Here is a 15,145-nt window from a genome sequence, read left to right on the forward strand (position 1 = left end):
TCCCCGAGAGACTCCTTTTCTGGGAAGACCGAGGTTGCAGTTTTGTGAGGAGTTTGAGCTGATCCAGCTTTGTGCTGCCACTGAAAGCCTCCTCGTGCCTCTGCCTGTAGATTCCCATTGCTTTCCTTGTGCTGGCACTAACTCTGGGGTGATTGCACAAGGACCTTAGCAGGGGACTGATTTTGTTGTTATTGTTGTTGCCAATTAAGTTTTCAGCACCATCCTTTCCTCTGTCCAGCTCCGAGCTCATTCAAGCACTAATGCTGAACCCCCACCCACAGGAGGCAGCCAGAAAGCATTTTCAGCGGTAGGATTCAGACTGAACCCAGACCTGCAACAATACTGTGCTGCCCATTTAATAAAAACACACAATGTGCTGTGAATCTTCTTGTTCCTCATTGCTTTCTCTCTGAAATGGCTTTTCCATGTTCTCTGGGTTTCTTTTATTTTAGGCAGTCTTTTCTGGGAGCAGGTGTTGTTCTTTACCTGCATTTGTTTAGTATCTTGCACAAATGGATCCTGGTAGTCTGAATCCTACAGCTGCCAGCGGGAAGTGGACAGGGGCTGCTTTAGCATGTGTTTGGATTGACAGCCTGGAGAAATCCTGGTTCAGATAACTCTGTAACATGTGCTGCTGTGCTTCGAGGCCTCTTGCATCTACATCAACCTTCCAAAAGTGTGGATCCACCCTTGGCTACAGGCTGGCGGCACGGGAAAAGCTCCTGCTGAGCTAGATAAATTTATAGCAGCTCTTGCTGGATTTCCCTAATGAGCTCTTCATTGCTGGGATCTTACACAAACCAAGAGATGTGTACAATATACTGTCCATATACCTGACCCGCCAAAGATTTTTTTTTGGAGCACAGAAATTATATCTCCGGAAGGAGGAACAAAAGCTGAACTACAAACACCTGCCACTTGCTGCTGCTACTCTTTGCCATTCACACTTTCTCAGCTCAAAGTATCAGAGGTTTGCAGCTATTGAAAGGTAGAAAGAAACTCTTTGCTGACAGGGACAGGAACATTGGGGAGTCTGCAGCACATAAATGGGGGCTTTTTCTTGCCATAAGTATTGGGGCAGAAATGCCATTATCTGGAGGAGGAATGTCCCTTCTGTTGGCACCTCTGCTGTTACTTTGTTCTTTATGGACTTACAGCCAGGGAGTTACCTGACGCTTCCCGATTCTACAAAGTGGCTCCTTCTCCAGGCTCTCCTTCCTCTGTAAATGCTGCAAGAAGTCATTTCACGCAGCGCAGGGCGTCCCCGCGGCGGCTGAGCCTGCGTGGGAGGTGTGACACCAGGAACACATCCCTGCAGCCGCAGGACGGGCTCCTGCGAAGGCACGTGTCAGCCAGCGCTGGCTGCAGCTGTGAAGGAGTCGCCTCGCGGAAACGTTGGTTGTCGCGGGCTCAGTCAGTCTGTGCCGATGTGGGTGAGAGGGGTGGGCGGTGGGGACTTGGTGTTACTCTCGCAGAGTACACGTGTTGTCAGTGAGAAACGAACTGGTGCTCCGGGTCACGTTACAGGCACTTTCACAGTTCAGGGGCTGTTTGCTAAGTTGTTTATTTTTCTTTTCCCCAGGGACAGATGTTCAAGAAACATATCTGTTGCAAGCTTGGGTTTGTCAAAATACTGGTTTAATTCCTGTTTCCACTGTCATGCAGGAAGACAGAGAGGTGCTGCGGAGGAATCGAGTAACACTGTAATGTCAGGTAGGGAGCAAAGACTAGAATTAGACCTGGGTCTCTTGATTCTAGGTAGTGCCTGCTTCTAACCCTGACCTGTTAGCAGGGAGCTGGGTCAATGCCTTAACATAGGCAGGTGCCATTAACCAGAGCATGCAGTATTTTACTGACCACAGGCAGTTTTCCTTATTTATATTTTGCCTGACTTTTAGGTAAAGGTTTCCTTGCTTAAAGGGAGGAAGAAATGTCTTGGATTTGAGCAAAAAAGGGCAGGGGCGTGTCTGAAAGAAACCACTGCAGACACAATGAGGAGACATTCCTCTACAGCCTCGTTAAAGCAATTTGACAGCCCCTTTAAAACCACCCCATGCAGGAAGGAGCAGGTGGGAAAGGCTCAGAGAAAAAGGAGGGTTTGTAGAGGTTGTTAATCTTTAGCTCCACACTGGAGTAGTGCAGAAGGGAGTGTGGCTGTTGCCATCCCCTTTTCTTTCCGCAGGGAGGTAAGTATACGCAGGGCGCGGGAATAGAGTTGGTGGATTTGTTGTGGCCTTATTACTCCCTCCTTTGCAGTGAGTGCCCCCCCAAACAGGAGGGGCCCAATGCTGGGCAAAGCTTCCCTGCACGTCTGAGTCCAGAGCAGGGGGCTGCTGGCTCCCAGGGCTTGTCTGTGCCGAGAGTGCCAAGTACTAACGTACAGTTGCATAACTCATACACACGGGAAACCTGCTTCCCACCACGCAGCCTTTCTGGTTTCATTTAAGTTTTTATAGTTCATTATACAAGCTAAGAAATAGGAGGGTCTGGATTAAAAAGGTTTCTTTTTTCATATTCTGCGTAGCTGGAGCCCTCTCTGCATTCCACACCGTTGCGATAAAACATCCCGGTGCGCTGGGCAGCCTCTTCTCCTTTCGGAGGCCAAAGCGGACCCCCTCCTACCCGCTCCGGATGCGGTTGCCTTCTGCTTGGTGCCGAAAGAAGGGCTTGGTGTCATTTGCCCTTAGGACTAAACCTGCACCTGCGGCTTTATGTGCAGTCGTGCAGCGTGACTTTGTGTCTGGGACCCAGCCAAGCTGGGGAGGCAGCGGCCTCGGTCTCCATCTTTCAGCGCCCTTCAGCTCCCCGCCTCATTTCCACTGCTTGGCTTGGCTGGCGGATGGGTCCTGCCCCTCTCCGCAGCGACGGGGTGCGGACAGCCTGCTTTATTTTTCAAGACAGCTGAGAAGCATAGGCTAGACTTTTGACGCCTGAAAAGCCCAATGAACGATGTACAGCTGAGGGAGTTGTGCTTCAAAATGAGCCCCCGTGGGACTGCAAACCGATGGCGAGATGGTCACCGGTGTCTGGTTGCCTCCATAGCCCGGCGGGGCTGTGCGGGGTGGCTGTCTCACCTCCTCCCCACAGACACAGGCCTGCGGGAGGGCAGCCATCACCCCTCGGGTGGCCACCAGCCCTGGGCTGGCTGTTGCCGTGCGAGCTGCTGGGTGCCTTGTGCCTGTCTGTCAGCGGGAAGCGGGGGGCGGCCAAGGGTGGTCGTGGCTGAGGGCTCCCGCAGCCCTGACGGGACAGAGGGGCTGGCAGAGGTGTCCGCCCCGCCGAGCATCGTGAGGGGGAAGATGGCTGGGAGCAGCGCGGGGTCCCCCATGCTCACCTGAGGTAAAAAGGAAAAAAAAAAAAAGAAAAACAAAACTAAAGAGAAACGTAAAAAAAAAAAAAATTAATAAAAAAAGCACATAAAATGTTTATAACCCCCCGTCTGCCGGTCTGGGGAGCCGGCGGCTCGGCGGAGGAGCCCCGCACCTGCCGCGGCAGCCCGGCCCCGCTCCCTCCCCTCAGGAAACGGGGCCGCTCCCCCCGCCGCGGGCTGGCAGCAACCTGTTGGTCCCGGCGCTGTCGAGGAGGGCGGGAGGAGCCCCCCTCGCCTCGGCGGCGAACCCGCTGACAAAGGCGGAGCAGCGGCAGGCCAGGGCCGCCCCCGGCAGCGGGGCCCGGCGGCGCCGGCGGGCAGCGCGGGGCTGGGGCGCTCGCACAAGATGGCGGTGGGGCGGCGGGAGAGCGCGCTCCCCTCGTAGATGCGGCCGCGGCGGCCCCTGCTCCCGGCGCCCGGCGGGGCTTACATGGCGCTGGAGGACCTGCTTTGTCTCTGCTTCTCCGCCCTCGCCGTCCTGGCCGTGCAAGGTGGGTGAGGAAGGAAGGAGGGGAAGGGGGGGGGTGTTGGTGCCCACGGGCGGCCGCGGTCGCGCGTGGGGCTGCGACACCACTCGCCTTTGCGCCGCACCCCGCTCGGCCATGGGCAGCCGCCGGCTCCCCGTGGGGATGCGCTCCTCGGCCGGGACCCTCTCCCCCGCAGTTTCTCGCCCCTCCCGTAGTACCCTTTAGTGGCTATTCCCCCCTAGTCGCCCTCTCCCCCCTTTCAGTAGCCGCCCTTCCCCTTCCCCGTGGCCATTTTTTCACCTCCCCCCTCTCCATCTCCATCCCCTTCTCTCTCCCGGCTGCTTTTCGTTCCCCTGAGCCGGGCAACGACCACACTCGTGGCCTCAACCCACGTCTGGACGGTGCCTCCTTTGGGGTCACCCTTTGGGGGTGACACAGGGCGTCCCCCACAGCGACCGGGCTGGGGCAAGGAGCGGGCCAGCAGCAGTGACCCCCGGGCCTCTGCCTTGCTAGCGGCAAGTTTTCTCTGAAGGGACGGCTGCTGTGCCAGGCTGGCTGGTGGCTGAAGCACTTGTCCGGCGTGGGGCTGGCCTGGAGCAGGCCCAGGTGTCCGGCAGGGTCATGGTGGGGACTCACGCCTCCCCTCGCCCCGCTCCCGCCAGCGCAGGACACCCGGGTGGGCAGATGTCCCTCCCGTTGGTCGAGGAAGCAACCCAGGAATAGCCACGTTCCTCGTGCCCATGTGTTTTGCAACGGTTACGCAAACGGCTCCGTGCGTGGGTACACGTACGCCTGTCGCACTGGCCGGCTTTCTGCCTTTGCTGTCGAAGTTTACGTCGAGGGTCGTTGGAGCTGTGGACCTTGGGGTGCGTGGGTCGTTCCCTGTGCGTCCACAGACCCGCAAAAGCTTTTGTCTGCATCCCTGAGAAGGGATTGGAAAGGTGTAGGCTGGCAGAGCTGCACTGAAAAATGTGAGCCATGTGTGTGCCCTGGAGTTCTTCTCATTTAAAAGAGCCTCCTAAGCTGGGGATTGCGGTGGAGGAGCCATCCCTATGTCATTGTACATTTTTATTCCTTTTGATGATGCATTCAGGTTTGGCAGAACATAGTAACAGCACAGAGGATGTTTATGGCTTTGAAAATAGCCTTTTGGGGGAGAATACAGTGTGGGGGGACAGCTGCAGTGTTTTCTTTTCTTTCTGCAGAACATTCTGAGCTACTGTAAGGCGTAGGTTATCATTTGATATAGGTGTAGCGTTACGGTGGGCGTGTGTAGAAATGAGTAACGGTTCATGTAAATGGCCCATTGTCATCAGTGCTTGTGGGTTTTTCTAGATAGATGGCAGTCGGTGACCCCACCATCAGACGAACGGAAAAGCTGGGGTGGGTGGGAGCTGCGTCTCCTGCCTGTTTGAGCAAACAGCAAAGTGGATCCTCAAGCTTGTAATGGAGAACAATGATTTAAAAAAAAAAAAAAAAAAAAAAAGGAAAAAAGGGGGGTGGTGGAGTGGATGTTGTTTTCAAACCCGCTTCAACACAAAACTTCAAATGCTTTGCAGGAGTTTGCAGTTGTGGCTTCTCTGCTTTTTTTGCAAGCAATTAAGCAACTAGTGAAAATTGTTCCTGTTTGTTTTCTCTCAATGGGCCATGTACTGTATAGCGAGGTAGTGAGCATGTCCATGCAGTCTGTGGACGTGCCACTTGGTACATGCGGATGTGCTTTCCAACAGGTGGGTTTCATTCTGTAAAGAAAAACATGGACTTGTTTCAATCTGAAATTAATTTGGCAGAGGGTTGAAATGGTTTTGGGAAAGTTTGCATTTGATCCCAAAGCCTGCGTGTTTTGATCCAAAGTTCAAGCCTCTCTGGGTATGAAGTACTTAGGAGAGAAGTAGACTGGAAAACGTCCCCCCCTCTGTGGACTTGATGGAAGCTGTGCCAGTTTACGCTAGCTGGCGATGTGATCCAGTGTTTTGAAAGCCTTCTGCCTGTCCTACTTTGAGACTTGTTTTCCCTGCAGTAGCAGGAAAGGGTTTAAGAAAAAAAAAAAAAAACCAAACCAGCCCCTCTTCAGTTGACTCTGGCAAGGGGGTTGTGCTGGTTGCTTTCCTTGGGGCTCTCTACAGGGGACGTGTTGGTGGGAAGTGGGCTGAGCTTTCCGTCCGAGGGATCAGCTGAAATCCATCTGGGTTTATGTCATTTGGATTTGTGGTCGAGCCCTCTTGCTATACAACAGATTTCCTTTTTCGACATCACCTAACTTTAGTTCTGATTTATTTCATCCTTCCTGTCGCATTCGTCTTGGCGGTGTAACCCGGCAGCCTGCTGCGTGCAGTTAGTGCCTTAGCCTGGGGAAGTCAGTGTTGCCATTGTTGGGGGATCGCGCAGCGCTGCTGCTGCGGTCACTGCGCTTTGCAGGACATCGTCACCTGCATGCAGATCCACTTGCCCTGTTGACTGTGGTGTGGCAGTGTCGCCTGTCCGTGGGCTGGGTTGCAAGGGGACAGGATGAGCGGTCCAGAGAAGGGGTGTTTCTTACAGTCCCCACCGACAGTGCCAAACACTCGTGCTCACCACGTTAGCGTGGTTTTGCCTGTATCGTGTTTCCAGGGGCAGGTTTCTCGTGCGGGAGCTGGCTGCTGTTGTGCTGTGGCTGTCATGACGGTCGGTCTCCAAGCCCTGACGGCAGAGGCTGCTCGAAAGTGGGGAATTTTCTGCTGGCATTTCTCTGTTTCTCTTCTGGTGTGTGAAGCTGAAGGAGAAAGCTCTCAGGCTTGGTTTTGGTTTTGTTTTCCCTACCTTTTTCCTTCTTTTTTTTTTTTGTGCCCTGTCTTTTCACTACCTTGAAGTCCAAAATGAAGCAGAACCTGTAATTTCGTGATGTCTCCCCCCTCTTCTGCAGCAGACTTTCTGCTGGCAGCTGGAGCAAGTTTGATCTGCTGCAGGGGGCCCCACGCGGGGTGGGCGTATCGCTGATGGTACGCGAGCCACTTCAGAGTGGCGCAAGTAATAATTTAAAAAGAAAATGTTTGGCAATCTGCCTTTCCCTGGGGAAGAAGGGAGATGAGTCTCCCTGTGTGCATGTTTGCAGCCTGGTTTGGAGCTGGAGGCAGCTTCTGTGGTACGGCACAGGTCTCTCTGCATCAGGGGCATCAGAACGACCTGCATTTGGGAGCTGCTGGGGTGGGCTGGGTGTTGCTGTGACATGCGGAACATCTCTCTTGAGTGTCCGCTGTGATCCTGGGCCAGTTGTTTCATCTGCTGTGGTATCCTCAGGGCCCATCTTTAGACAAAAGTAGAGATGCTGAACGTTTTTCTGTCGAAGGTGTTGAGAGGATAAAATCCATCAATAAGTATTCAGCATGCATATGATCTTCATCACTATATTATATAACTATCCGGAGGGCAGGGTGCTGAGTTTCCCATGTTGGCTCACAAATTCGTGACTCCTGATACCGTATTGCTGGGTGTTTTGAACTCTGTTTCCCTCGGAGCTGCCTTCCCAAAGGCTGGCTGTTCTCCCAGGGAATCCAGGGGCTTGTGAACCACTTTGGGCATTTACGGTGTAAGAGATGCAGCTTGCACGATTTACATGCTCCTCTCCTGTTTAAATGGCTGCCTGGCCATTAAGCCTAGTCATGGTTATATAATTAAAATGGGAATTAATATTTAATCTGATTGTAATTTGTTGCTGGAATCCATCCCAAATTGTGTCTCTGCTTGAGGTGAGTGGGTACCAGAGGGAAAACTGAGGCCAGTGGGGGTTTTCTCCTTGGACACTAAGAATTATAGGCCTGCCTTGGGTGATGGCAGAAACCCTAACCTTTACAAACCCGGAGCGATCGTAGTCATTTTGTTATCTGTAGGAAGCAAATGTTTGCTTTATAGTCAGCTGTAATACTAGAGGGGATATGGTAAATCCTTGTTATCAGTATTTGCCAAGTGCATGTTGGGCCAAAATCAACTCTGGTGCAATTTTGTTACTTTCTGGAGAAGAACTGGACCAGCTTGTCTACAGTATTTTTAGCCTGGTTTTCCAAGAGAGAGACTTACCTAGTCATGCTGTCTGGTTGTCTGTCCATCTCCCTTTCCTTTTCCAAATAATTCTTGGACTTGCTGGTCAATCATAGGTAGTGTGGATACGGAGAATTCAGGGGTTTTGAAAATAAGTGATCAGGTAGAGGAGAGAGATGCAGTTTCTGCATGGACTGAAGCAGAAGCACTGGAAAACCCAACTGCAGGAGGAACCTGAAGTGCCTCAACTGCAGGAAGAGCTTTGAACAGAGCTTGCAACTTGTTCAGGTAGGACAGGGTAATCCAGTCACAAGACAAAGAAATCAGGCTCTCAAGTCCTTGTATCCACTTATTTTATTTTTCAAGTCTTTTATGCTTTAAAACATGCTGTTGTTTTATGGTTATGCCACCATTCACATCACAGGGCTTGGTAGCTGTTTTGCTTTCCTCTCTTCTTTGGAAAGCGTTTTCCAAACACAGGACATGGAGCTGCTGTGACATTGGCTCTTTCTGTTGTCTTTGTATTGGTCACTTGCTGTCTCTGCCTCAGTTTCCCTGTTTGTTCCAGCTGGGCAGAAGATGCTGTTGCACACTGTAAGCATATGAAGAACACCATCACTCTAAGCACCCTTCTTGCATTTATTAAAATCCTGTGAGTAAGTGACCTCTAAGTGCTGCTTAGGCTATTCTGACTTAATGGCTTCTTGGTGAGAGTATCCACGGTTGTTAAAACTGAATCTACCATCTTCATAGAAAGCAGAGTTGAGCTGTGTTTTCATGAGCTCTTCTAGAGATGCTAAACCCCCCACCAGATGTGGGGGAAGGACCGAAGAGCTTCTTCTAGTTTGTCTAACTTTCACTGGTATGCTGAAGTCATCCTTGAAACACCATTGAATTTTCCTAATTCTGATGACTAACAGAGCCATGTAGGGAGGGGAAGAGCTGGTCAGTGTTTACTTCCAGGAAGGTAAATACCTACTAGAGTTGGAGCTGCTGAGAAGAGAAATTCCCTGGGAGAACAGGGAAGCACTTGTCATCAGCCTTGTTTGAGCATAGCTAACACTTTCCTGTTTGCAGGTGTCAAGACTGGTGAGTGTGTAGGTCGTGGTGCTTCTCCCTTGGATGTGTTTTTGTTCATGTCACTGGTGCCTTTCAGTGCCTCTGAGTCAGATCCGCTTCTGCTCTTAATCCATGGGATCCTGCTGTTGTGATACAGGCCTGCTGTATCTGAGAAGTCCAGCAGATGCAGTGTGTTATCTCTGTGGGTAATAAACATACTTTGTGGTGGTTATGATAAGCAATTACTGTATTCCACTGAAATATTCATATCAGATGTTCTGAAAATATTTTAAAATCTATATCTGCATTTTAAACACAGTTGCCTGTTACTGCCTTATTAAATTCAGCTGAGCTATTGAATAACCTGGTTTATTCTATGCTTTCTTGTTTTTTAATGTTTTAATTTTTTTTCAAGATCTCTCATGTGGATTTCTTGAGGACAGGTGGTTCATATTAAAGGTGCATTAATGAAATGTTAGCGTCCCCAGAGGTTGCTCTCAGCCCAAATTGATGGGAGAACTAAAACCTAATGTGTGAAGCTATTGGATTTGTGCTCAGTCTCAGTCAGCCCTTTCCCTTATTCTGACTGACTTTCCTGCTGCCATTTCCTGCTTGGGTCTTTGAACCACATTCCCTTTGGAGTTGGGATGGCCTAGCACCTTGTTAAATGTAAGAATTTGGGAAATTTAAACAGTTAAAACAAAACTGCAGAGGAAGGTGCTGGGATGGCAGAATTTGGAGCAGAGGTGAAGCAAACCTGAGCTGCAGAAGTGATCCCAGGCTGGCAGTGGGTTGGGGGGAATGTGATAAGGTCCTGCTTTATGTTTCACTGTGTGCTGGGAAATGTGCATCCTCAATAGTTTCTAAATTGACTGTCGATAGATGATCAAGTTAATTGGTGTGACCAAAAAGGTCATTACTTAATGGGATGGATTTCCTGTACTGTGTTGTGTGAATACACCAAGGGTTTTGGCAAAACCTGGCTGTTTATGCATGCAGGGCTATGATAAATCTTCTTTTTCAAAAGCATCAGCAGTGCTTTTAGGTTTTAAAATTACATGAAGTTTTGCACTTGATGCAAAACTGTCCTCTCTGTGCCTCTTGGCTGGCGAGTTGGATCTGATTGCAGAATGGGTGCATGTATTTTCCAGACAAAAGTGGAATTGTGCCTGATATGAAAACTAGTCAAGTGTTTACTGATTTGTTATTACTGTGACTGAAAAGGCTTTTATGTTCCTTTGGAAATCTTTGTCCCCTTCTTGTCTCTTTTTTTGGAGATCGTCTAGTGGAAAACTCCAGTGTGCTCCTTGTAGTGCTAATGGGATGTGCTGTTACCTTTCTGGAAATACCATTGTTGCTTTAAAGGGATGACATGTACAGTCCTTCTCTTAATCATGTTGAACCAGAGGGACCAGGCGAGTTGCAGCCCATTTCTATGCCCTACCAGTCCCACTCGCCTGTTTGACTGCTGGCAAAGCCTTGAGAGAGCTCGTTCTGACTAAAAAAGACAAGGGTCAGGGAGCGCAGAGAATTAGCACATGTTCAGGCTGATGTTTAGGGCGTTTAGCCCATGGTGTTGGGATGGGAGATAAGGCTTGTGTATGAGATGCTGGGACTTGTTTGAGGTTATCTTCAGCAGTGGGGTAAGAAGTGTAGCATGGGGTGGAGGATCTGGGGCTGCTGGCTTGACTCCATTATTTCCTGCTTGATAGGGGTTTTCCTCTGCCGTAAAGGCTCAAGTAGCCCTGATGTTAGAGAATTCAGGTTGTCATAGGAGGGCGATCATGTCCTCCACAAGTTTGTGTGTGCTTGTGAAGGCACTGCGTGTTGTTGTATAGCAAAGCATCTTGGCAAAATACACAGAGAAGATAAAAGGGGAAAAAGAAAACCAGCATCTGATCCAGTACGAGCTCCTTTGCTGAGTTGGCAAAAATTGTTTAGATCCTCCTTCCCAAGAATGATTTTGTAAACATAATACTGCCTATTAGCCATGTAAATTACTGTCATTGGTGGCAATTGTGATGGAAAGATAAGTGTCTTGAAACTCTGGTTTGATTTACCCCTCCTGCCCCCCCCCCCCCCCCCGCTTGCTAACCAGTTGTTTATGTCAGCGTTGATTGCGGCTTTTGTCAGAGAAATCAAAATATTGATCAAAACTATTTAGTTCTGTTTTTCCTAGGTCACAGTAAATGCAACTTTTCTCTCTTTTCCTTTGTACTCTTTTCTCTGTACTGAAAACAAAGCAAACCTTTCCTGGAGGAGATGAGCCGTACGTTCCTGAAGTCAAATGTCATCCACTTGAAGAGGGTCCTTAGGAGCAGACTTCATATCTGGAGGCTTTCCTCAAGAGTCTGTCAGTTGAAAATCTGGCTAGCAGCATTACCTCAAGTACTATTGTGAGGTTTTCTTTACGTGCAAGTGGGGAGAGAAGGAAGTTTCTCCCAGCTGCTGGCAGAGAATAGCTTCCCATTTACTTAAGGCTTGTGGCTGCTGCCAGGATTTTCTATTTAGCAGCTGAGGGAGTTAAGTGTGGGGTGAAAGGCTTCAGTAACACTTCAGCATCCGGGCAGGAGGCTGAGCTGTCAAATAATTCTTCTCACTCTTTGTTTTTTATACCGGTCAAGGCACTTGGATAGTTTTGTAGGTTTAAGGTTAGCGAGGTTGTGCCACTTTTCTGTGTACTGTGGGAAGCTGGGGAAATTTCTTGTTTCAGGTTTAATGGTTGTACTTGGACAAGAGCATCTCTTCAAGAACAACACCCATTCTGACTTAAAAATGTTTTGTGGGTGCTTGTCCATCACAGCCCCTCGGTAAGCTGGTTTGATATCCTCGCTCAGTAATGTGACCCTTCATTCAGTCTGAATTTACCTAGCTGTGGTTTATAGGTGTATACGAAGACAGGCACTGGTATGAAAAGCCTCCCTCTGAGTATGTGTACACTGATCAAATTTCCTGGTAACCTGCTGTTTGCTAAACTGAATACATGCAGGTCCTTGAGTCTTTCACCTGTTTTCCATCCCTTAATCTAAGCCCTCCGTAGCTAACAGTAGTGTGTGTAAAAGCCCAGATTTTCTCAGCAGTTAGGTGTTTGCTCAGCAGAGGAAAGTTCTAAGCTACTTTGATTCAGAGCCTGACTTTTTGGATCTGGACCCGGTGAGTCCCTGGGGGCACCTGTTTCCCTGCAGCTCAGTGTGGAGCTGCTGTTCAGCTCGGACTGTCGGTGCTCGATGTGGCTTTCCAGATGTGATGGGATTGGAGCCAAGAAGAGGGAAAACTAAAGAAACCTTCAGCTCTGAGAGTGCCTCTTTAGTGAGCAGCCGAGCTGTTGCTGAGGCAGATTTCAGGTGTTGCAGCAGGATGCTCACACGCAGGAAAGCAGAGGAAGAATCGGGATGGGGCACGTATGTGCAGCTTCCGTATAGCTTTTGAAGAGAAAGGCTGTTGTCTGAGCTGGAATCACACGATGTAGTTACACTTGCATAGAAAAATACTGTCTTAGTCTTACCGCAGCTTTCACCAAATAACATCTCAGCCATGTCCTCCATCAGCACAAGCACAGGTGGAGCGTATGGAGCTTTGCCCTCTCCCACTCGTAAAGATGCCTCTGCCCATTTCCATGTCACCTACACAATGCAGTTTTTATATTCTTGTGCAGATGTCTCCAGCCTCTGCCCTGTGGTGTCCATGAAGGAGCAGTGAGCCTTCAGAAGCAGGAAGCCAACAGTAGGACTTTTTTGGGAGGGAGACATTTGGTTCCCTGCTGCATAACACACTTAAGAGTGGCTTCAGGCAACCCTTTGTCTGCATCATAGTTTTTAATTTGTAAAATGAGGTATTAAAATTCCTGTCTGAGAGGCTGAGCATGAATACTTTCAGGGAGTAGGTGTCCAAATGCTGCAGGGCAGTGTGCTGCAGGTGTGTGTTTTGGATGTAGAGGCCTGTTGAGATGGGGAATAGGTGCTGTAGAAAATGCATCTGTTTGTGTGGCCGTGCAGTTGTGGTAGTACCTACCTGTCTGTGGTGCATCAACACTGGATGTGTGTGGGTGCAGTGTGAATATGGAGATGTGTATGTGGTATGTGCAGGCCTGTAAATGAAAATTCCTGATTACTTGTTTATGTATTTTAAAGTTTGTGGGTTTAAAAAAGTACTGCCCTCATAGGGAATATTTTCTTCTCACCAGAAACTTGTTAGACTGGAAATTTCACAGTACTAATTTTTATGGCATTTCCTAAGCTGAACTAATTGGGTATTTTGGAAGGGGGAAGACAAGGGTGTGGATGTGTGTTTTTATGTAGATTTCATTAAAAATGTGACTTGGATTATCCCACAAGCTATCTGAGCGATGTGAAGGTCTCTGCTGGAAAATGCAAGTGATTATAGGCTGGTGACTAACAAATAATCCTTGGCTAATATGGGGTGGGCTCAATTAATGTTAATCCCTGCTCAGCAGTAGTAAAAGTTGGATAAAGTCAAGGAGATTTTGCAAGGCTGTTACTGACCTGAATGTGAGAATGATCACACAGCATGCCCTAAAATGAAACTAGTTCTTTGGAAGATGCATCATTCTCATAATTTCCTTCTTACACTAGAGGAGGAGCTATTCAAAATGGCCCAAAATTGCCTGGTTATGAAGATGAGGATTTCTCTTGTGCTGATGTTATGTGCTGAGGCACACAGGACCTCATTAAAAGAGAAGCAGCAGTAATTAGTCTAGATTAATGGAAATAAATCTGGTTTTAGTAATAAATGAGGTTGTGTTCCTTGGTCCAGAGCAGCCACCATCTGTAGTGTTCATCTAGCAGTCTGATGCACAGAGGCAAAACCTCTCCTGACTGTGGAGAAAAATGGGTGATTTGAGCATTTTTGCTGAAATGTCAGTATAAGTCCAGGTGTTTTTAGATGTGTTTTGGTGAAACAAGTAGAAGCCCAGAGACAGCAGGGAGAAGCATCATATCCGAGCCTGGACCCCATTGATACAGGAGGGCCCCAGAGTGGTGTGATGGTCCTCACAGGCGTTCTGCTGCTCAGATACTGGAGCATTGAGAGCATGTCCTTCACCATTTGGAAGCAGACCCAGTCCTTTTACTGCTTTGTCCTCAAACTGTCAGGTTTCAGCTGGCTGTAGCTTTGGAAAAAGGAAAGATTTATGTGCTCTGAAGAGAAACTTGCACTGACAGTGGGTAAATGCACTGTAGATCTTGGAAAGTTAAACAGCCAAGTAGGTGTGAGGGATTTTGGAATATAGGCTATGAAATAAATTTTCATCCTGTTGTTATGATAGAAGTAAGTTTAAATTTGGAAATAGGAGGGCAAATTCCCACCCATTCTGACTCTCAGTCCTAACCATCTTCAAAAATGATACTGTTCCTTGTTCTCCTCCACCTTCAAGTGCATCCTAGTAGCCATGGATATGGGCATTGTCTTGCTATTTCTCCTGACACAGTCTGATCCCTGAGCTGTAAGAGCTTACTTTGCATTTTCAATGATAACTGAGTTTCCAGATCACAATCAGATACTGTCTTTTAAAACAGGGCTAGGTGAGAAATTATGCCAGGAGGATACAAAGTCCTGAGATGGTCAAGCCCTTGGTAAGATCATTGCATTGTCTAGCTGTGGGCACTCCTTTGACTTAACAGTTTAGCATCTCCTGTTTTATTATTTTCAATGTCTCTTTCTCAAACCTACCCTCTTATCTGCTATTGTCCAAGCAAGGCTGGTTGGCTAGCTGTATTGATAATGTACCTTTGTGGGTTAAGTGATAACAAAAAGGAGCAGAGCATAGCTAGATAAAGCCAGGGGTAGTCCACACCCTTGGAGGGAGCTGGTGTCAGATGCTGCAGCCTGTAGCCAGGCAGTGAAGCACAGATGGGTTTTGTGACTTCCTGGAGGCCGGGCGGTGGATGGTGGCAAAGCTGCGCCTGGACAGAGTCTGGTGCTTTGTCTGGACTGCCCATGCTGTCTGTTTTCTGCAGAATTAACTCCTGGCCTAAGCCCCCCTCACCTTTCTCTTGTGTTGCGTGGGTGGTGTGTGAACTCTGTGGACCTTGTGTCCTCCGAGAGAAGTGCAACCTCTCTTGGGGTGATGCAGGTTTGCAGTGACAGTCGTTTGCAGTGAGCTATTAAAACATACTTTCCCGTTAGTTTTCTGTGTTGCTGTTCTGAATTGTCTGCTCTTCCCCTGTGTGCTGGCTCATTATTTCTCATTAATTCATGGTTTGTGCAATTATCTGGG

The 15,145-nt window shown here is 48.8% G+C and overlaps 1 protein-coding gene across 2 annotated transcripts in view; it reads left to right on the top strand.

The window, feature by feature from the left end:
* The first annotated feature begins 1,419 nt into the window (after positions 1-1,419).
* Positions 1,420-15,145, top strand: part of IGDCC4 (immunoglobulin superfamily DCC subclass member 4) — a 104,989-nt gene continuing 91,263 nt past the window's right edge. For both annotated transcript variants that reach the window (XM_074837549.1, XM_074837550.1), the window contains exon 1: positions 1,420-3,861. In XM_074837549.1, coding sequence (XP_074693650.1) covers positions 3,756-3,861 — 106 coding nt within the window. In that variant the 5' untranslated portion in view covers positions 1,420-3,755. The remainder of the gene's footprint in view (positions 3,862-15,145) is intronic.

The sequence above is a fragment of the Strix aluco genome, chromosome 12, assembly GCF_031877795.1.
Source record: "Strix aluco isolate bStrAlu1 chromosome 12, bStrAlu1.hap1, whole genome shotgun sequence".
Taxonomy (NCBI): domain Eukaryota; kingdom Metazoa; phylum Chordata; class Aves; order Strigiformes; family Strigidae; genus Strix; species Strix aluco.